The sequence below is a fragment of the Loxodonta africana genome, chromosome 1 (genome assembly GCF_030014295.1).
Source record: "Loxodonta africana isolate mLoxAfr1 chromosome 1, mLoxAfr1.hap2, whole genome shotgun sequence".
Taxonomy (NCBI): Eukaryota; Metazoa; Chordata; class Mammalia; order Proboscidea; family Elephantidae; genus Loxodonta; species Loxodonta africana.
In genome coordinates this window covers 194,012,462-194,035,026 of record NC_087342.1, presented here as the reverse complement: position 1 = coordinate 194,035,026, position 22,565 = coordinate 194,012,462, and the positions used below count along the sequence as shown (strand labels likewise).

Below are 22,565 nucleotides of genomic sequence, written 5' to 3'. Positions count from 1 at the left end.
GGACGCACAGTCTGTAGGAGGATACTTAGGGGAAACTTGTTCATTATCCTATACTTTACATGTTGCCGCCAAGTTGATTCCAACTCACAGTGACCCTATAAGACAGAGTAGAACTGCCCCATGGGGTTTCCAAGGAGAGGTTCATGGATTTAAACTGCCAGCCTTTTTTAGTTAGCCGCCAAAAGCTTAACCACTACATCACCAGGGCTCCATCCTATACTTTAGTGAACCAAAATGGTTAGTGTGGATGGCCAAAATCAACTGGCTGATTTTGACCCTATGAATCTTTGAATATCTTCAGTCACATTCCAACTGATAAGCTTCTAGTCTGAGTTTGGGTATGAAGTGCTGAAATTTCAGTTTCCTGCTTAATTTTTTTCTTCTATTGATGATTCTTTTGAAGCATACAGTGTATCAGCATAAATCAAGCACTATGACATCTCTTATATGTGAGATAAATTTTAGAGGCTGGTGATGCTGCACCTTAATAATTCATTATCATGATAAATTATTGTTCTTAAATAGACTAGAGGAGCATTGTCAAGTTTTCACAGTGCTGGTTAAAAATATGGGTTGTTTTAAAGTAGATGTTTTAATTTGTTTTATATAAAGAGTAAAGATAATACATAAGTGAAGCCCACTCTTCATTATGTACGACAGGTACATATGTAATCTATAATGAAATGCTGGATTATGTAACTATAAAATTTTAAAAAATGAGTAAAAATATTCTAAATGAAAAATATTTTAAAAGATTCACAGGATGAAAGTACAGTCTTTGAAGATGACTTTCTGTGCCTGAGACAGCTTCTTATTTTTGTTACTTCTGTTGCCTCAAATATTCCATACCCAGATTACCAAAAAATACTGAAGAAAATCCAGTTTGTAACTCACTTTGACATGTAGAATGTTCTGTTTCATACTTATAGAAATGACTTGCCATATGATAGATGTTTATCCTCGGCGTATCTCTGGACTGATAATTTACTTGTGGAATCAATCACTGTGGTCTATGTCGTTTCAGAGTCACCGTGTAGACGTTTCTAAGAAGCCACACGCAAATCAAGCTGGCCTGGATTCAAAAGCACCAGTTGGTTGTCAGAATGATTTGGCCAATCTGGAGAGAGAGAGGAGCAAGAGTGGGGCAGCTGCAAAAGTAGACACCAGTGTGACTACAGGTCAGTCATTAAGCCACATGACATTGGTGTTAACTGCCTGCAAGATAAATGCACAATGTACAGAATTTTGTACCATTTTATGTGGAATCTGTGTCTCAGCCAAAATGACTGACCAGACCTGCAAATCTCAATGAAATGAAGTTTTAAGAGCAGCATAGTATTAAACACTCACAATCATGAGAGGGCTGATCATTGTTTCCCAGTATTAGATTTTTCTCCTCATTTATGATTTTCATGGCTAAGGAAAGTGTCTTATTTTAGGATTTCTTATATTAGCATGATAACATTTTTTTTTTTTTTTTGCTAGAAAGATTAACAAGAAGAATTAATGGCTTGAGCAAAGAGGCTGAAATAATTGAGATTTTTTTAGTTTAAAGAAGTGTCAGGTAAATCACCTAATGCAGACTTGAATTACGATAGTTTCTTTTGTAGGGACAGTGATCTGATCATTTTTATCTCTACTGAGGACAAAGTAAGAACAAATAGACTTGTCAAGGAGTTGATAGCATTCAATTAAGCTACCAGAGTAACTACCATATTGTGGAAATCTGGAATGAGTTAACAAGGGAAATAAGAATTTTCTTTCTTGGCAATATTTTAGACATACCACGCCAGTTCGATTTCTATTGCACTTTATCTTTGAAACTTCATATTTAGTTTACAGAAAAATTGAAACTGTAATTATTCTTAAGCATACAGCTTGTTCCTTTCTCTTCCTTATTTGGTTTTCTAGCTAGCACACTTTTTCCTCCAAGGGCATGTAAAAGTCAAAATACTGGATATAAAGTCTCTGAAGTGTGTCTGCTCCAAACACTGTCTGTACAAGCTGAATTCTTTCATGTAGTTAGCTTACTGGCTTCTGACGCTCCTATAAAAATACCCCATAGAGTTTTTCTTATTACCTTTTCATTGACTCTTTCCAAGTGATAAAAATGAAATTTTGTAAAGGGCTTTGAAAATCATGCATATTGCAATTCCTCCAAATTTCTAGTACTAATCAAGTATAACTATAAAAGAAACAACTACTGTAGTGAAAATTGCTGCAATGTGTTGAGTCTCAAGCCATTATTAATTCATTGGAAACTATTTTTTTTTCTTTAAGACTGTGGATCCTAAAAAGTACCAAATAACACAATTCCCGCCATCAAAGTTTGTTTCAGTCACCGGAAACCTTGGTATCTGCTCTGCCTTGTGGGTGCATCTCCTTGGACAGGGGCTCATTCAGCAGCAATCGCAGCACTGTGCCCTAAGTGACTAGTGCAGAATATGTTACAGAGCAGGGCAGTACCCATTTTGAACATATTGCTTGCAAGCGATAGGTTTAAGGAAAAAGAGAACCTGGAATTAAAGCAGTGGTGCTGAGCAAGTGAGACTTTCCACCTGTCTTGTTCATCTAGTTGCTGCTATAACAGAAATACCACAAGTGGGTGACTTTAACAAAGGGAAATTTATTCTCTCACAATCTAGGAGGCTAAAAGTCTGAATTCAGGGTACCAGCTCCAGGGAAAGGCTTTCTTCCTCTGTCAGCTTTGGGTGAAGGACCTTGTCATCAATCTTCCCCTGGTCTAGGAGCTTCTCAGCTCAGGAACCTCTGGTCAAAAGGATGTACTCCACTCCTGGTTCTGCACTCTCGGTAGCATGAGGTACCCACCACCTTCCTTCTCTCTGCTCCCTTTTCTTGGTTATAACTCAAAAGAGATTGGCTTAAGACACGATCCAATCTTGTAGATTGAGTCCTGCCTCATTAACACAATAGCCTCTAATCCTGCCTCATTAACATCATAGAGGTAGGATTTAAAACACATAGGAAAATCATATCAGATGACAAAATGGTAGACAATCACACAATACTGGGAATCATGACCTAGCCAAATTGATGAACATTTTTGGGGGACAACACAATTCAATCCATAACACCACCTTCATTCAAGAAAATAATGTAATATCTCCTTTCTCTGGTTAAGTTCATTTCAACATTCATTTATTTAGAAATCATCTAGTTAGCACATCAGGATAGTGTTTTTATTTGCTTCTCCATTTTTAAATACAATAAATTGCAGATTCTTTCTTCATTATGAATAATCGTTATTATAATTCCGTGCATAAAAATACAAATGTAAAGTAAAACAGAAATACAATTTTCAAACTTCATTATTTTCTTGTGAATATAAAATATATTTCTTAATCAAAAAAGAAAAAAAGACTAATTGGGTCCATTCTTAACATTTACTATACTTGGAATGGATAGTTGATCTCTGTATATTTAGTAACTACATAGAAGTTCAGGCTGGGTAAATGATACCCTTTCTGGGTTTTCCTTCTCCTTACTGCTGAGATATAAGTCAGTCATTTCCTAAGTTGTCTCGTGATGAGCATGGCAATTTCAGACCCTTTGTAGCATATCGTAAAAGGTCACTGGTGGTACAAGCAGTTTACGCTCAACTACTAACCTATGGTTGGTGATTCAAACCCACCCAGCAGCACTGTAGAAGAAAGGCCAGGAAATCTGCTTTCATAAAGATTATAGCCAAGAAAACCCTGTGGAGCAGTTCTACTCTGTAACATTTTGGTTGCCGTGAGTCAGAATTGACTTGACTGCAATGAATTTTTTGTTTGCTTGTTTGGTAGGGTGTCATAGACCAAAAAACTGAAGAGCTTTATTAAGACAGAGATACTGCTTCCCTAATTTTTCTCCTTCAAGACTTCACCCAGATCTTATTCTTTCAATTAGACGAGGTGGGACAATTTCAAATGTATATGTAATAATTATGCTAAACGTAATTTTTTTATTTTGGAATTCAGTGAAAACACCTAAAGGGTTTGCTGTGATGAAAGCTTACTCTACTCCATCTAGAAAACAATAAGCTAACTCAGAATTAGTGCTGTCAGTCCCCAGCTCCTCTTCACTAAGACACTGATGAGAATGCCTTGCCACATCTCCAGACGACCTTTGTTCTGTTTTTTTTTTTTTTTTTTCCCCTTCACTCTAGTTGCTCAGCAATGCCCTCATCTTACTTTAGGAACATTATTCTTCTTAACCCCATGCATTGTTTTGTCAATAAATTTCTAAAACAACAGTCCAATGAAAGTAGGAGGATTAAGTGGTTAAATTTGTGGTCCAAACTCAGGTTCCTATGTTTGATGTTGGCTCCCCTATCTCCTAGTTGATACATGAGCAATTTGTTAACATCTTTATCACCTTATTTGCAAAATTGGGTTAATAATAGTGCTACCCATTAGGGCTATTTTGAACATTATATTAGATAAAATAGGTAAAAGTTAGTATGAACCAAAAAACAAACAAAAAAAACCCAAACCTTTTGCTGTTGAGTCCATTCCAACTCATAGCAACCCTATAGAACAGAGTAGAACTGCCCCATAGGGTTTTCAAAGAGTGGATGGTGGATTCAAACTGCTGACCTCCTGGTTAGTAGCCAAGCTTTTAACCACTGCGACAACAGGGCTGCAAATTTACTATACTACATAATAAATAATAAACTCTGATTGAATCATACCTATTATAGTTAATTACTGAGGCTTTATAAGTGTATTGCTAAGAAACACTTTGTTTCCCTACATTATGTTCCCTGCCTGATGTGGCTCTTGCAGTTTCTGAGTCAGCCTGTATTTTTTTCCCTTGAGACCTGTGTCCTCTTGGGAATTTCATGGTCTGTCTGAATGCTAGGAATCTGAGAGGGGATTAGAAACCTTCTTTGGAAATAAGTAACTAATTCTTCAGAGTCCAAGAAACCACCAATTGTGCAGACATGTGGATGCTCTGATCCTCCCTGTGGCCTCATTTTACCTCAGCAGCCATAGATCAGGAAGAGCCCGTGGGCTTCACTGTTTAATCAGCTTAAGCACAATTTTTAGTAGCTGGCATGTGATAAGTGCAGATAATTTCACTAAGCTATTTGTTGCGGGTCCAGTTCCCTGGAATGATTTGCATGTTGAAAGTTTATTGGGATGTACCCTCAGGAAGGACACCTGAGGCAGAGTAACAGAAGAAGGTTGGACAGAAAGAGAAGTTGAACCTTGATACAATCACAACAAAGACCTCAACCAATTCCACAGGGATCTCTGGAGCTCACATAGTTCTTCAGAGTTGTCCGGAATTGAGGTGAGGGGACCAGGCTTTCATACTCCCCGAATCAATCATTGCAAATAGCCACCTCCAAGAAAGGGGAGTTACCAGTGGCAAGGTGACTTTCTTCATTCAAGGGGAAGTCAGTCAGTCAGTATGGGAGGATTATTTAGTTGTGATGAGAGTCTGGTTATTATGAAGTCCATTCGTTAATTGCTGTGATTGCTTCTGGACATCTGTCTGGCTAAACAGGGAGACATTTTCTCTCCTACTCTTTATGTGTCCCTCTAGGAACTGTGATCTTTATAGCAGAGAGCATAATATTTTTTAAAAATATGCCTGTTTCTACTTACTGGAGAGATAGAGATTAGAGAAACCCTGAGACTACCACCCTAAGACATCCTTTGAACTTGGAACTGAAGTAGCTCTTGGTGGTCACCTTTCACCCAAATAATAGATTGGCTTATAAAATAAACAATGTCACCCATGAGTACTATACTTCCTTAAATAATCAACTATATGAGACCAAATGTCAACATTTACCCTAAAACAAAGCTGAGACGCTAAGGAGGAGCAGGGAAGCTGGATTAATGGAAACAGAACAAACAGAATGGAAATAATGAGACTGTTGACATATTGTGAAAAATGTAACCAATGTCATGGAACAATTTGTATAAAAATTGTTAAATGGGAACCTAATTTGCTGTGTAAACTTTCACCTAATACACGGTAAAATATTTTTAAAATATGCCTGTTTGTTTTTGTACTACGTAAATGTTCTCTACTGAGCAAATTTTATACTTTCCTGATCCACATTTTCTAATGTAATTCTTTCCTTTTGAAACCTTATTTATGTTCTCCTAATTATCGTTATATCTTTAAACTAAATCTATGCCACCATTCACATTCTGTAAATTAGACTTGTCAAGTAGTGAGAATAACATTGGCCAGAAAACAAAACTCAGGTACCCTCAGGTCTAGTCCCAGCTCTGCCACAAGAGATTTGTAGCCTTTCATGAACCATTTCATTTCTGTGAGCTTCACTTTCCTCACCAAAGCAGAAGGTGAGCCAGGTAATCTTTGTGCCATGTCACCTCTGACAGCATATGATTCTATGCCTATTCTGATATAGAGAAATGCAACTGATGGGCTCAAACTGGCTGACTCTAAGCAAGAATCACAAAGAGATGACTCACCACATCTAGGAATTTACTTAGCATGGTAACTTAAACAGAGGACAGGAAATAAGTTCCATGGAAAAACTCTTCTCTGATACCAAGGTGAAAGCTAAAGACTAAGGATTAGATCTTCAGGAAAAGAAAGAAGTCTTTACATTGAATTTTACTTTAACCTCATGTTTAAGCTTCAGAATTTATTTGTATGATGGTAAATAAAATATAAAAGTCAGCTATCTATGAGAACTATTTTGAGAATTAGACAAGGCATGGACTTTGTATGAAGGACCTTGACTGAATGACTGAAAATTATCTAGAGGTATGTACTTTAAAAAAAAAAAAAAATTTTTTTATAGATACCATAAAACACATTTTTTTATTTTAATAAAAGAAAATCCCAATAATTTAGTGTAATTCTAAGTAGTGTGTAATTCTAAGCAAAGTAATTGTTATTACCTCAAAAACCAAAAACCAAACCAAACCCAGTGCTGTGGAGTCGATTCCAACTCATAGCGACCCTATAGGACTAGAAAATCTGTAATTTAAAATATTGCGTAATCTCAAATAGACAGTAAGAATATCTGATAAATCTCTTGTCTTTCTATTTGACATCAGTGCGGATTTTCCATAATATAAACAAATAATGACACGAGTAGAATTTCTCTCATATTTCTAGAGAATACTACTTTAGTTTGGAAATACCGACAGCCTAAAGTAAAATGTTATAAGATTACTCTTCATTTTATCACAACCTATTTCCCTCTTCTCAAAAGGTTTAAATGGTTAAGAATATCCTGAAAGGAGAGCCTGCAGCCATTTCATTCTTTGAACAATTCTGCAATATCATTTCCTATTAGGCAATTATTTGAGCACTGACAGCCTTGCCCCTCTTCATCTCTAGAGATTAATTAATTTCCTGCAGTGCTTTCTCTTCACGGAAAACCTTACTAGTTAGCCGTCACCAATGAGAGATCTCATCAACAGAATGTTAATTATAAAAGCAAAACCATATACCATGTTGAATGGGAAAAACAGTTGTCTAGGCAAAACAATCTTTTTCTTTTCTTTTCTCTCCTCTCCTCTCCTCTCCTTTTTACTCTACTGTCTCCTTAATTTGTGGCTGGGCAGGAACATTAACCACTGGGGCATCTTTCTGGGAAGTGGTGAGATAGAGTGATAAGTGTGCAGTCTTTGCAAACAGAGCCAAGGCTGAACTCTAATTCAAAGAATGTCACTGTGGGCCAATTAATTAATTTCTTTCTGCTTTTGTTTCCTGATCTGTAAAATGAGAGTAAAAGTACCTACCTCACATAAATTTATATAATGTGGCTGGCAAAGAGTGTTGTTCTTAGGTGCTGTTGAGTTGGTTCTAACTCATAGTGACCCTATGTACAATGGAACGAAACACTGACCAGTCCTGCGCCATCCTCACAATCTTTGTTATGCTTAAGCCCATTGTTGCAGCCATGGTATCAATCCATCTCATTGAGGGTCTTCCTCTTCTTCATTGCCCTGTACTTTACCAAATATCATGTCCTTCTCCAGCGACTGATCCCTCCTGACAACATGTCCAAAGTATGGGAGAAGTAGTCTTGCCATCTTTGCTTCTAAGGAGCATTCTGGTTGTACTTCTTCCAAGACAGATTTGTTCATTCTTTTGGCAGTCCATGGTATAGTCAATATTCTTCTCCAACACCACAACTTAAAGGCATTAATTCTTCTTTGGTCTTCTTTATGCATTGTCCAGCTTTCCCATGCATAGGAGGCAATTGAAAATACCATGGCTTGGGTCAGGCCCACCTTAGTCTTCAAGGTGACATTATTTCAGCTCGCTAATGCCTAGGATATCAATGTTTATGTGTTTCATTTCATTTTTGACCACTTCCAATTTTTCTAGATTCATATCTCATACATTCTACCTTCTGATTATTAATGGATGTTTGCAGCTGGTTCTTCTCATTTTGAGTTGTGCCACATCAGCAAATGAAGGTTCCAAAAGCTTGACTCCATCCGTATCATTAAGGTCAGCTCTACTCTGAGGAGGCAGCTCTTCCCCAGTTGTCTTTTGAGTGCCTTCCAACCAGAAGGACTCATCTTCTGGCACTATATCAAACAATGTTCTGCTGCTATTCATAAGGTTTTCACTAGCTGAGTCTTTTCAGAAGTAGACTGCCAGGTCATTCTTCCTAGTCAGTCTTAGTCTGGAAGCTCAGCTGAAACGTGTCCGCCATGGGTGACCCTGCTGGTATTTGAATACTGGTGTCATAGCTTCCAGCATCACAGCAACACGCAAAGCCACACAGTATAACAGACATACGGGGGGAGGGGGGCGGTGGGCAAAGAGTAGACACTAGATAAATTATTATTATTATTATTAGAGAGTTCAGTCAATGGATTTTATTTAACACTGCATATTGATTAGCCCATTGCTGTAAAATCAATTCCCACTAATATTGCTTACTGTGGCATAATATTAACCCTATTTCTCATGTGCGTTTACAAATGAATCTATGAGGGATTTGAAGAAAAACATCTTTCAATTCTTAGTTGAAAAATATCTTTCAACTCTTAGTTAAACCAAGAGAGATTATTGAGATGGTCAGTTTGAAGTCTTTTTCTGTCCTCCATTTCTTTTCTTTTCTCATCATTTCTACTCTTACAGTTTTTATTATACTTATTAGTGACTGATAAACTTATTATTTTTCCCATTAAGAAGTTCTTAAAAAGATCCAAAAGCTATTGGCTAGTAGTTTTTTTTTTTTTTTTTCAAAATGAGTGGGTTGAGGGGCCAGCATTGGGAACCAGGGAATCTACCTACAGAGGCTATGTTTTTGTTTTTTAATATTTTATTGTGTTTTAGGTGAAAGCTTACATAGCAAATTAGGTTTCTGTTATGATAAAATTGTGTCCCCCAGAAAATATGTGTCAATTTGGCTAGGCCTGATTCCTATATCCTGTGATTGTCCACCATTTTGTCATCTAATGTGATTTTCCTATGTGTTGTAAACCCTACCTCTGTGACGTTAATGAGGCAAGATTAGAGGCTGTTATGTTAATGAGGCAGGACTCAATCTACAACATTAAAATTGTGTTTAAGGTAAATCTCTTTTGAGATATAAAAGAGAGAAGCAAGCAGAGAGACGGGGGACCTCCTACTACCAAGAGTGAAGAACCAGGAGGGGATTGTGTCCTTTGGGCACGAGGTCCCTGAACTGAGAAGCTCCTAGGACAGGGCAAGATTGATGACAAGGACTTTCCCCCAGACCCAACATAAAGAGAAAGCCTTCCCCTGGAGCTGGCACCATGAATTTGGACTTCTAACCTCCTAGACTGTGAGAAAATAAATTTCTCTTTGTTAAAGACATCTGCTTGTGGTATTTCTAATATAGCAGCACTAGATAACGAAGACAATTTCCATTTAAACATTTTTATACATTGTTCCATGACACTGGTTACATTTTTCACAATATGCCAATATTCTCATTATTTCCATTCTTTTTGTTGTTTTCACTAATCTAGCTTCCCTGCCTCTCCTTAACTTCTTATCTTTGTTTTAGGGTAAATTCTGACTGCTCGGTCTCATATAGTTGGTTATTTAAGGGATCACAGTATTCACAGGTGATATTTTTTATTTTATATGCCAATCTGTTGTTTGAATGAAAGGTGACCACTGGGAGTGGTTTCAGTTTCAAGTTCAAAGTACATCTTAGGGCTTGCTAGTAGTTTTAGGTCTATCTTTTGAGGCTTGAAACTGCATGAGAGTTTATTTTTTTAAATTATTTTCTTCGAAATAAAAATAATCAAGTGTTATTTGATTCAGTCTCAGGAATAAAATGGTGCTCTAAACCTAGGAACAAAGGACATGAAAGCAAAATAGAAGGAAAGTTGAGCAATGCTCTCTATATGAAGAAATGAAATCATTTTTTTATAATCCAGAATGACCATTATTTTGGTAACACGACTGTGATTAAGAATTGCCTCAAGTAAATCAACTCCTTTCTTGTTTTCCCCACATTACTTTATGATTTGGGTATAACACTAGAAAGAAGGAGCAACTGAAAGATTAAAAGAAAAAAAAGCCAAACCTGTTGCCGGCCAGTAGATTACAACTCATAAAAAAAAATTTTTTTTTTTTTTTTTTTTTTTTTTATGAGCTACCTTAAAAGACAGAGTAGAACTCCCCATAGGGTTTCCAAGGGGCGTCTGGTGGATTTGAACTGCGCGCCTTTTGGTTAGCAGCCGAGCTCTTAACCACTGTGCCAGTTAAATGAAAAAAAAAAAAAAGAAGAAATGTCATGGTGCAGACGTTTAACAACTACAACCTTATGTATAGTAGCTGCAATGAGCTGTGTGCCTGGTGTGCAATTTATATATTTTCTTATTATCCTTTCATATATCGAAAAAATATTTTTATTAAGACCATTGATGGTATGTTAACTTGGGTAGAAGACAGTATCAACATGGGCCAAGTTCATATGAAGACCTGTGTCCTTGACCTTTATGGACTCTTCTGCAAATCATTGATTCTTTTTAATTGTAAAAGCATTTTTTTTTAAGTTAAAAGGTTAATAAAAAATAATAAGCCTTGAGTCTCCAATTTCCCCATGAATAACTTCTAATCTTCTCACTTTTATTTCTTCTCCTCTTTCTTCTAACCTGTTTTCTTTGTTGCAGGTAAAAGCCTTTCTTTTATCCAGTAATCCAAACCAATTCCAGTTCTTATTTCACCCAAGAAGCTAATCTTTATTCTGACCAACAAGCTAAGTAAGGTAAAAAGGAACAGATGACAATAATTCTCTAAATTTATTTCAGTGATCTCTAAGTTCTTGTGCATAAAAATCACTTAAGGAGCATGTTAAAATACATATTCCTGGGACTTGCTCTCTAAAACAAAGTTGGCAAACTATGGCTCATAGGCTAAATCTGGTCCACTGCCTATTTTCGTGCAGCACATGAGTTAAGAATATTTTTCTTCTTCATTTTTAAAATGTTGAAAAAAATCTCATGTATTTTCTGACACATGAAAATTATATGAAATTTAAATTTCAAAGTCAGAAATTAAGTTTATTGGAACACAGCCACACTCTTTCATTTCCATATTGTCTACGGCTACTTCGATAGTATATGGAGAGAGTTGAACAGTTGTGAGAAACCATGTACAAAGCCTAAAATATTTATTACATGATCATTTAGAGAAAAAGTTTGCTATCCTCTGTTTTTACACTTTGATGCAGAAGTTCTCAGGTAGGAACTAGGAATCTATTTGAAGACCTTTCTCAGGTGATTCTGATGCAGAGGGTCTATTGACCATACTTTGAAAAATAATGCAGAAGAAATATGAACACCTTTCACCTTCTTACTCATCACACTCAATCTGTCAGCAATTCCTCTTGGCTTTATCTTCAAGCAGTATCTAGAATATGATCATTTTTTATCATGCCCACTGCTATCAACCTGATAGAAACCACTATCACCTCTTATTTGAATTCTTGGCTTTGCTTCCTAACTAGTCTGATTCTGCCATTGTCCCATACTGTCCATTCTCAACACAATAGCCAGAGTATGTGTGTTAAAACAGAAGTCAGATTATGTGACTCTTTGCCTCAAATCTTCCAGTGGCCTCTTATTTCTCCCCTTTTCTTACTGCTCTTAGGAGTCTTGGTGGCACAGTGGTTGAAGCTCTTGGCTGTTAACCAAAAGGTCAGCAGTTTGAATCCACCATCTGTTCCTCAGGAGAAAGATGTAGCAGTCTGTTTCCATAAAGATTTACAGCCTTGGAAACACTATGGGGTAGTTCTACTGTGTCCTGTTAGGTAGCTGTGAGTTGAAATGCACTCGACAGCAGTGGGTGTGTTTTTTTGTTCTGGACTTAATGTTCTAGCTGCATTGGTCTCCTAATTTTTCCTCAAAATCTCTGGGTGAGCTCCATCCTTAAGGGTTGCGTGGGCTATTTTCTCTATTTGTCATGATCTTCCCCCAGATATCCACTTGGCTTTAAGCCTTGCCTTCTTTAGGACTTTCCTCAGCTGTTAGCTTCAAGAGATCACTTCCATAACCATCTTACTAGAAATTATAATCTCTTACCTGGCACTGCCTATCTCTCTTATGCTATCTAATATATTGTACCTTTTACTTCTTTATTTTGATTATCCATCTCCCCACGCATGATGAGTGTACCATAAAGGCAGGGATTATCAGCTTGTTCTATACTCAGATTCTAAAAGAGTGCCTCGTTCATAGAAGGTGCTCAATAAGTATTTCTTAAATAAATATGTGAAGCCCAGGCTTCCATTCCGAGCCATCCGAGAGACAGCACCAGTAACAGGCACTGCACTTGACAGATAATGTATGACACCTATCCTACATTTTCTGTGTGCAAAAACAGTTGCTGGGGGCACAGATACAAATCTTATCTGAAAAATGAAGCAATATCAACTTAATCATTACAAATGAGAGAACAAAGCAGCTATTAACTGGGATCATTTGTTTATTCAATTTCAACCAACAACTTAATTACAAAAGTTGACCTAGAAAGGAAACTAGAGGATAGGTACAGATATAAAAGTGTAAATGAAAAACCCAGCTGAAAAATGTGAAGAAGAGATTTTAGAACACCACATTTCATAACCAAGCTGACTCCTAAAGAAGGTAGGCGTGCTTGTTGCTGGTTTTCTGTTGGCAATCAGATTGGGCAATTTTAGACTGGCATGCAAAGTTTCCGAGAGGCAAAATAAGCAGAATATGACCAATTAATTGGTCCCAATTAATGCTTTAGGAAAAAATTGACTTTTTCTTACCTGGCACTGCCTATCTCTCTTATGCTATCTAATATATTGTACCTTTTACTTCTTTATTTTGATTAGGGAAGGAAGAAAGGAAAGAAGGAGGGAAGGAAGGAAAAGAGAGGGAGAGACAAGTAGGCGGACAGGGAGGAAATCATAGGCTAATGAGTACTGAAGGTCGTAAGCCTTAGAGGATTCCTCTCCAAGTCCAAATGACTAGCATTTAACAGAACTCTCTTACAATAGAGGAGTCCCTGAGTGCTGCCGGGGAAGGAGAGGTGAAGATTGGTGGTTCAGGTCAACTCAGGGGCACCTTGGAAGAAAAATCACCCACTGAAAACCCTATAGAACACGATTCTATTCTGACACACATGGGGTTGCCATTAGTTGGAATCAACTAGACTCAAGAGCAACCATTTTGGTGTTTTTGTTTGTTTGTTTGCTTAGTACAGTAGCTGTATTGAAGAGCTTGTGCCCTTCTTGACCATTGTATTGCTTGCTGTTAGAGTTTGTATTTTGCTTTTTTCTTTAGCCCCATCTCCCCACACATGATAAGTGTGCCATAAAGGCAGGGATTATCAGCTTGTTCTATACTCAGATTCTAGAGTGTAAAGCAGTTTTAGATATAATTGAATTCAATTCCTGTAAAGTAAGAGAAAATGGAGATTTTTCTTTCATTTTAATTCTCTCATCCAAACAATTACCCATGCCATTTTATACATATAAAACTTCATTTCGTGAATTTAATAATATCTTATTCTTACAAAAATGTACATTTTGGTTATTGAAGTATGCTTCTTCAGTCCGTACTTTTTAGAGAACACAAACGAAAACTACATTCTAATGTCTATCCTTCTAGGGACAAAGTTTTTGGCTTGATCTCCGACCAACTCAGTACACAATTCCAAATCCGTCAGTTAATTTCATCATCTAAACAATTGGTTAAGCGAATATTCTATTCATTCTAAGGCACATTAACTTCATATTAAACTTCTGACATTTCAGGATGGATGATGAATGCCAAAAAAGTTAATGGTTTTAAAGCAATTCAGATTTTAAAACCTAAATAATTATCAGGAAAAAAAATCCCTGCATGTTTTATGATTTCTTGAATGTTAATGTGATCCTGTGGTGTAACGTGATAAGGAACAGTTTCTATTCAATGTGAAATCTTCTTCTGAGTCAACTCTAGCTGGCCGCTAGAGCATTGACGATGTGTAAACCAAATCAAAACCCTATGCCGTTGAGTCAATTCTGGCTTATATCAACCTTATAGGACAGAATAGAACTGCTCCATAGGGTTTCCAAGACTGGAATCTTTATGGAAGCAGACGCCACATCTTTCTTCCGCAGAGTGGCTGGTGGGTTCAAAACCATCGATCTTTTTTTTAGCAGCCGAGCACTTAACCACCATGCCACCAGGGCCCCTTAGACAGTATGTAGAACATCCCTATACAGAGTAGAAGATTGGACTAAATCAGGCAGGCTGGGGTGACTTAAAAGACTCCTTCCAAAATAAAGATTATTTAGATTGTATTATTTTATTTTGAGATAATCTAATTATCCTAATTTCCTCACCTTCCATTTTTCTGCTTAAGTATGTATTCTCTTAAATCATCTTATTGACAAGGGAGAGTGAGACTAATAACTGTCAAGATGACAGATTGAACTTTCAAAGTGCAGGCATATAATAGGTTTATGTGAATATGAGATGGTAATAGCAAGTTGTATTTCTGTTGCACTTTATATTTTACAAAGCATTTTCAGGCCCATTATTTCATTTGACGTTTTTTCAACTCTATGATTCAGTTATTATTATCAAAACTTATTCTCTGATAAGGAAATGGAATTCAGAGATTCCTCAAGACACAACCATTAAGTTGTATAAATGAGAATAAGACCTAGGTGTTCAAATTCCATTTCTGTATGTACTACAACTTATCCTCTTCATTTGTCCTCATTCCCAACCCCCTCCCACCCAAGAAAAGCAACACTGTGAAGGAACAATATTGTTGTTATCCCTTTTTAAAGAAAAAATCCCAAAGACCGTGATAGAATTAAATCTGGGCCTACTGCCCCAAAACCCTGTGTCCTTTCATCTATACAATTCTACAGTGTGTGGTTTCCTTGCTGCTTGTGATATAAGTAATACACAAAAATCTAAGGATAGTGGATCATGAGGAAAAGGAATGAAATCAAGGAGTGCATGGAGCCCAGACTGTCTTTCCCCCACCCCTCATCCTCAAGTAAAAATGATGGGAGATGTTGACAAAGGAAAACATAATCAGGCTGTTAGGGGAATTAAAGGAGCCCTGATGGTGCAATGATTGAGTGTTCAACTGCTAACTGAAAGGTCAGCGATTTGAACCCACCAGCCATCCTGTGGGAAAAAACCCTGATGATCTGCTGCTGTAAATATTACAGCCTAAGAAGCCCTATGGGGCAGTTCTACTTGGTCAAATGGGGTCACTACGAGTCGGAATTGAACTGGATGGGGCACAACAACAAGTGGAATTTACATGATGTATGAAGAAATTCTGTATCTTCCTGTTTTGACATCCTCACAGGTTACAAAGCTGTATATTGTTTGTACTCCACATACATAATAAAAACAGCTAATAATTGGTAAGACAGTTTTAGGCTCTTTATGTTTATTAAGATTTACATTTATTAAGTCATTTAATTTTTGTAACAATTTTAATAAAAAAAACAAAACCAAACCCAGTGCCGTCAAGTCAATTCCGACTCATAGCAACCCTACCAGGGTTTCCAAACAATTTTAACAGGCGTTATTTCTTGATCATCCTTTTTTTTAAGATGAGGAAATGAGGCACTTAAAGGTTCGATAACTTACTTAAGGTTATACAGTTAGTACATAGAAAGAAAAAATGGATTCAAGGGAGGAGGGAAGGAAGAAAGGAAAGAAGGAGGGAAGGAAGGAAAAGAGAGGGAGAGACAAGTAGGGGGACAGGGAGGAAATCATAGGCTAATGAGTACTGAAGGTCGTAAGCCTTAGAGGATTCCTCTCCAAGTCCAAATGACTAGCATTTAACAGAACTCTCTTACAATAGAGGAGTCCCTGAGTGCTGCCGGGGAAGGAGAGGTGAAGATTGGTGGTTCAGGTCAACTCAGGGGCACCTTGGAAGAAAAATCACCCACTGAAAACCCTATAGAACACGATTCTATTCTGACACACATGGGGTTGCCATTAGTTGGAATCAACTAGACTCAAGAGCAACCATTTTGGTGTTTTTGTTTGTTTGTTTGCTTAGTACAGTAGCTGTATTGAAGAGCTTGTGCCCTTCTTGACCATTGTATTGCTTGCTGTTAGAGTTTGTATTTTGCTTTTTTCTTTAGCCCCAAACCTTCATTGGTCCACAAAGCCATTGTGGAAAGAGGTAAAGTGTCTTGCCTGAAGACAGACAGACAGAATTCCTATTTGAAGTGTAGCTTGTGTCACATGAGTTGGATATAATGTGCTAATGTGAGCTCTATGCATATATTAATTAGAAGCTTTAGATCATTCAACTTATGCTTGAGAAATGTTGCTTTTTCTTTAGTTAATGTATGTAGGTATATTTTCCTCCTCTGTGGTCCTTAGTATTCCCCTAAGTTTGCTGTCTACTAGATAGGCCTGTGCTACAGCCATAGAGTGTTGGGTCTGGAATCAGTTTCAGACCACAATCAGCTTCAGGCCCTGACTAGCGTGTGTGACTGGTGTAGGTGGGGTTGGGGGGAACTTCTTAACTTCACCATGGCCTTGTATTACCTACCTACATAATAGAGTTTTTATAAGGACAAAACAAAATGCAAAGTAAAGCATTTTGTAAACCAAAAAACACTTTACAAATTTAGAGTATTATCTCCTGCCTCATGGAAATACCAAGTTTATTTCTGAAGAGTTTACTTTTTGGGCGGGGGGGAGTTCTTTTTATTTTGTTCCCAATTATTTCTCAAGAAACATATATGTGTGTGAGTGTTCTATAATCAGTATTTGAAAGCAGACAGCTTCCTTGCTGGTTATTTTTAATAAGCATTTCTGATGGACCTCTCTTATTTTTTGTTTACTTACAGAAACCTCCCAAAGTGAAAAACATCAAAAATAACAAGATGCGACTGAAGCCACTTGGGCAGTGAACATAAATGTTACAATGGAAAAGTAAATATTGCCTTCTAGCTAAAAAACAGCCATTCCCCAATGGACCCAGAAGAAACTCGACTGGTCAATGCCAATGAGAAAACAATTTTAAAAGTTTTAACAGGATAAAACTTAAAGAGGAACCTATGATATAAGATCTACACACTTTGTTCTGTTGTGCCAATATCTGTATGTATAGCTTCCTTGTTATTTAGGACCTATTTATTTAATGTGCAAAAAAATTTTTTTTTCTCTTTGTGGTTCTTAATTCCACTACCAACAACGAAGCAATCAAAACTTAATTTGATTTTTCAGTCTCTGAGTAAAATTAGCACAATATTTTCTTTTTTTATCAAAATTTGTTTTGCAATTTTTCTAGTCTTATCATCATTACTGTTAAGAAGAACTTTAAAAAATGATTATATCTGAGAATGATTTAAAATACTCAGGTTTCTTATGTGATCTCCTTGGAGCTATGGAAATGAGTTTGACTTCACATTTTCAGCTTGTTTTATAAATACAGTGTAAATAAATATCTTTGAGGCTCAACACCCCAAGCCATCGTGAGCCATAGGAGTTTTCCATAACCTTCTCATTCTTCTGTACTCCCCAACAATCAGAATTCAACATCCTGCCTGCAATATCACCAGATTTTTGATAGTATGCCTTATAATTTTATGTACTATGTACTAGATAACACTTTAGATGAGTGGTTATTACGATTATAAGAAATCCATTTTGTTAATCATAATATTTGATGGAAAGGAAAGAAAAGGCGACAGAATTATAATGAGTGATAATAAATTTGATTGACTAGAAACCAAAGTAATTCTTAGTTGTACATTAGAATAACTCTTTTACCCTTGCTAGATTAAGAAAAAATTACTTTAGGCTGTTACGTTTTGACAGTTTGTCTTATCACTATTTATTAAGTAGTCAAGGACAATATTATTTTGCCTCTAACAAAATGAAGAGACAGAGAAGTTATCTGGTTAAAATTACACAGAAATTTAAAGCAATCCTAGGACTTAGGAGTTGGGTTTCTGGGTTCATAGGTCATGCTCTTTACAAACACTGTTACATTATGTATAGAAATTTTTTCACTGATTTAACGCAAGGAGTTTCTGAAGACAACAAATCGTGAGACACCTTTTACAAAGAAAAAAATTAAAGTTCTTTCCTATAACATTTATATTCTGATTTAGATTATTTCCCATTACCTTTTTTAAATTAAGTGGGAATGAATCCTGATTTCCAGTACCCAAAAATTATTTAGTGAATTGATTGTGGTAATAACTTTTACAATCTATAATTTCTGAAATTTTCTGGAATGGTTTCAATTTTATTTATCAGGCCTGGTTGTGCCCATGAGAATAAAACCTTTTCAAAGTTTCTGTCCCCACATTTGATTATTAAAATCCCTAGAGAATCCTGACTCAACCAAACAACTTTGACAAACTACACCTTGGTGTTCTTGAATTCAGAACTGACAGACCAATCTGTTATTTTTCAAATAATAATGAATATTTAGTATTTCTTTTTTCATATCTGAGAAAAGTTAAATTTGTACTTTCAGTAAGTACAATTCACTGATTAGAAAATTAAGAGAGTGCATGTCTTAGTTTGGTTGTAAATCATCAAGGGCTTTCCAGTGGAAATACTATGTAACATTTCTAACTTAATGTTAAGTCCTTTTATATATTGTACAGCTCTGTCTTCCTTCCTTTTTTTAAGAGCAGACTTGTTATTGAAGAATGTAGCAACCTTTATGAGCCCCTATGGATTATTTTGGAAGACTGAAAATAAATTTTCTAACTTTCATTTGTGTTTGCATATTCTCTGCCATGTGGAATTTTTTTTTTTTATGTTTCTATAGGAGTCCCTGGGTGGTGCGAATGGTCAATGTGCTTGGCTGCTACCCTTAAGGTCAGTGGTTCAGGTCAACCCAGAGGTGCCTTGAAAGAAAGGCTTGGTGAGCTACTTCCAAAAAATCAGCCATTGAAAACCCTATGGAGCACCATTCTTCTCAGGCTACATGAGGCTGCCATGAGTTAACTTCAACTCAATGACAAATAACAACAACAAATATGCCTGTAACAATTAGGTTAAAATATTCTTTAACCAGAATTGTAATCAGTTCTTCACTGCTCAGGAAGAGGTTGGCTGTATCTCTCGCGCTAAGCACAGTGGTCGAATTTCACAACATCATCAGGCTGCATAGACAGAGCTGCCAAGATTGGAAACCCTGGTGGTGTAGTGGTTAAGTGCTATGGCTGTTAACCAAGAGGTCGGCAGTTTGAATCTGCCAGGAGTTCCTCGGAAGCTCTATCGGGCAGTTGTACTCTGTTCTATAGAGTCGTTATGAGTTGGAATTGACTCGACAGCAGTGGGTTTAGTGGGTAATGCTACCCTCTTCGGAATTGAATCACACTAGTGATTTTGAGATGCGGAATGGAAAAGGAGTAAGGAATAGAGAGAGAAATGAGTGTCATTGAGATGTCCAGACTCAATTCTTACAACAAGAACTTTCATATAAAAAAGTATTTGCTTTTATATCAAAGTCAACATTAATGAGACATTGGGAGGTTTATCCAAAGGCTTATGATACAAATCACTTTCTAAAAGGAGGTGGATATGTAAAATTTATGGGGAGGAAAAGTCAAAATTAGGATCTAAATATATCCTTTTAGACTGGAATAATAAAATTGAAGCCAATAGAATAAAAGTAGTAGGTATTAAGGCAAAGTCCTACCTTTGGGTCGAAAAATTAAATGCACAAATACAGAATAAAGGAAACAAGATTTAAAGGTAGCATGCATTCAATTTCTACACTCATTAAGCAGTTTCAAAAATCATAAAAGAAATAAACTTCTTTAATAGACTGTTCTCTCCAACCTGGTTATTAATGAAGAGTAAAACAGCGGATTCAGGACATCTCAACACTGCTAGAAAAACACCTTTAAATGATGGTAGGTTAGTAGCATGATGGCAATATAAGGTGGTTATCAGTGTGTGGAGGCCATCATAACTCAGGCATTGACTCTTTTCATTTCCTCTCACACTTTGGGTAATGTCACTGGGTCTCTTGGCTTTAAGTGGCATTTATATGCTTAAGAGGAAACCCTGGTGGCATAGTGGTTAAGTGCTACGGCTGCTAACCAAAGGGCTGGCAGCTCAAATCCAACAGGCGCTCCTTGGAAACTCTATGGGGCAGTGCTACTCTATCCTATAGGGTCACTATGAGTTGGAATCGACTTGACAGCACTGGGCTTGGTTTGGTTTTGGGGTATATGCTTAAGATTCCCAAAACTATGTTCCCACCCCAGATCACAAGTTGAACTCCAGACTTATGAATCCAACTACTTACTTTATTTTTCCACTTAAATGTATCCAGTAAGCATCTCCAACTTAACATGTTCAAAACCAATCTCTCAACTTCCCCAAATTTGCTCTTAAATCAGTCTTCCCCATGGTAAAGGGACACTCCATCCTTTCTGTTGCTCAAGCCAAAAAATTTGAACTAACAATTAAATCCTATCTTTATTCTCATACCTCACATATGACCCATCAGCAAATTATTTTGGTCCCACAATCAGAATATTTCCACAATTTATTACTTCTTACTGCTTCCACTTCTACCACTGAGGTCAAAGCTTCAATCTTCTCTTTTCTGGATTATTGCAATAACCTGGTAATCATTATCCCCACTGCTGCCCTTGCTAGGTATTCTCATTATAGCAGCCAGAATGATATCATTAAAGCATGTACCATTTCATATCTCAGGTTCTTCCCACCTCACTCAGGGTAAAAGCCAAAATCCCTAAAAAGATCCGCAAAATGCTACACTAACTGTTCCTGCTACCTCTCTTGCCTCCTCTCCACTGTGCTCCTCTTCTCACTACCTATGCTTGAGGCATGCTGGCCTACGAGTTGGAATTCACTCGATGGCAATGGGTCTAGTCTGGTCAAATTATATATAAAGTGTTTGGTATAGGCTTTTTATTGTTGGGGACTTGCACCTTTCCTGCTTTATGTTTTCTTTTTTTCCCATTTGCACACTTATTTACCATAACGACTACTCATCTGGTTCTTATTGTCTTAGCTCAGATTCCTTAGGATCACAGGCTGAGTTAGAGATTTTTACATAAGTGGTTTATTGAGCAAATGTTCTCAGGAGAAGCCTGTATGACAGTGAAAGAAACAGGAAAAAATAGATGAAAAGTCCATTCTAATCTTACTAGTCTGATCCCAAGAGAACCCTGGAGCATGAATTTCACCACCATATTAGTACTTCAGTTGACCCTCAAGAGTCAGTTCCAGTTCCAAGAGGTCATCAACTTCCAGATGGTATGGCATGAAGAACCAACGTATTCCATGGGGATGGTGTGGTGCATTAATGCATCTCCCTTGTGGCAAATTATGTTGCTTGGTCTGAGGTGATGTTAAGCAAGATCCCACGCTGGTAAAACAGAGACTCTGTGAATTCTCAAATGCTGGTGCTGGCTGAGGCTCTATGGACAGGAAAGGTAAACTCATACTTGAAATATGTGTCAATTCCAGTCAGAAAAACCATAGACTTTCCCAGGGTGGTAGGGGCCTAATGTTATCAAATTGTCACCAAATGTCTGGTTCATCTCTTCAAAGGGTGGTACCTTATAGCAGATTTCATCATGGAGGTGATTATATAGTTACATAAGTGCCAAACCACTGAGAATCATGGTCCAGCCAAGGTGACACACAATTTTAATGATCACACTGTGATTACTTTTTTTTTTTTTTTTTTTTTTTTGCGTTCCTCTCAGTGTCTTCCTTTGCCTTGGTCAAATTGTGCTGAATGCCCCTATGCTGTGAATTGGCTTTCCCTTCACCGAAGTTAATACATGTCTACACTATAGTTAGTGATTTTCCTTCTATACCCTCTTCCCCTCCCTGGTAACCATCAAAGATTGTTTCTTTCTGTGGGAAAACATTTTCTTGACTTTCTATAATAGTGATCTCATATAATATATGTCCTTTTGTGATTGACTGATTTCCTTCAGCACAATATCCTCCAGATTCATCCCTGTAATGAGATGCTTCCAAGATTCATCATTGTTCTTTATTGTTGCATAGTATTCCATTATATGTATGTACTATAGTTTGTTTATCCATTCATGGGCACTTAGGTTGTTTCCATCGTTTTGCTATTTTGAATAATGCTGCAGTGAA

The 22,565-nt window shown here is 37.0% G+C and overlaps 1 protein-coding gene across 2 annotated transcripts in view; it reads left to right on the top strand.

Moving 5' to 3' along the window:
• The window catches only part of THEMIS (thymocyte selection associated), a 217,905-nt gene extending 196,946 nt beyond the window's left edge, over nt 1-20,959 (top strand). The window contains exons 5-6 of one of the 2 annotated variants that reach the window (XM_064290654.1): nt 1,025-1,178; nt 17,294-20,959. In XM_064290654.1, the coding sequence (XP_064146724.1) occupies nt 1,025-1,178; nt 17,294-17,325 (186 nt within the window). In that variant the 3' untranslated portion in view covers nt 17,326-20,959. The remainder of the gene's footprint in view (nt 1-1,024; nt 1,179-17,293) is intronic. The other variant, XM_003404025.4, reaches the window with a different exon arrangement.
• Nucleotides 20,960-22,565: the final 1,606 nt, after the last annotated feature.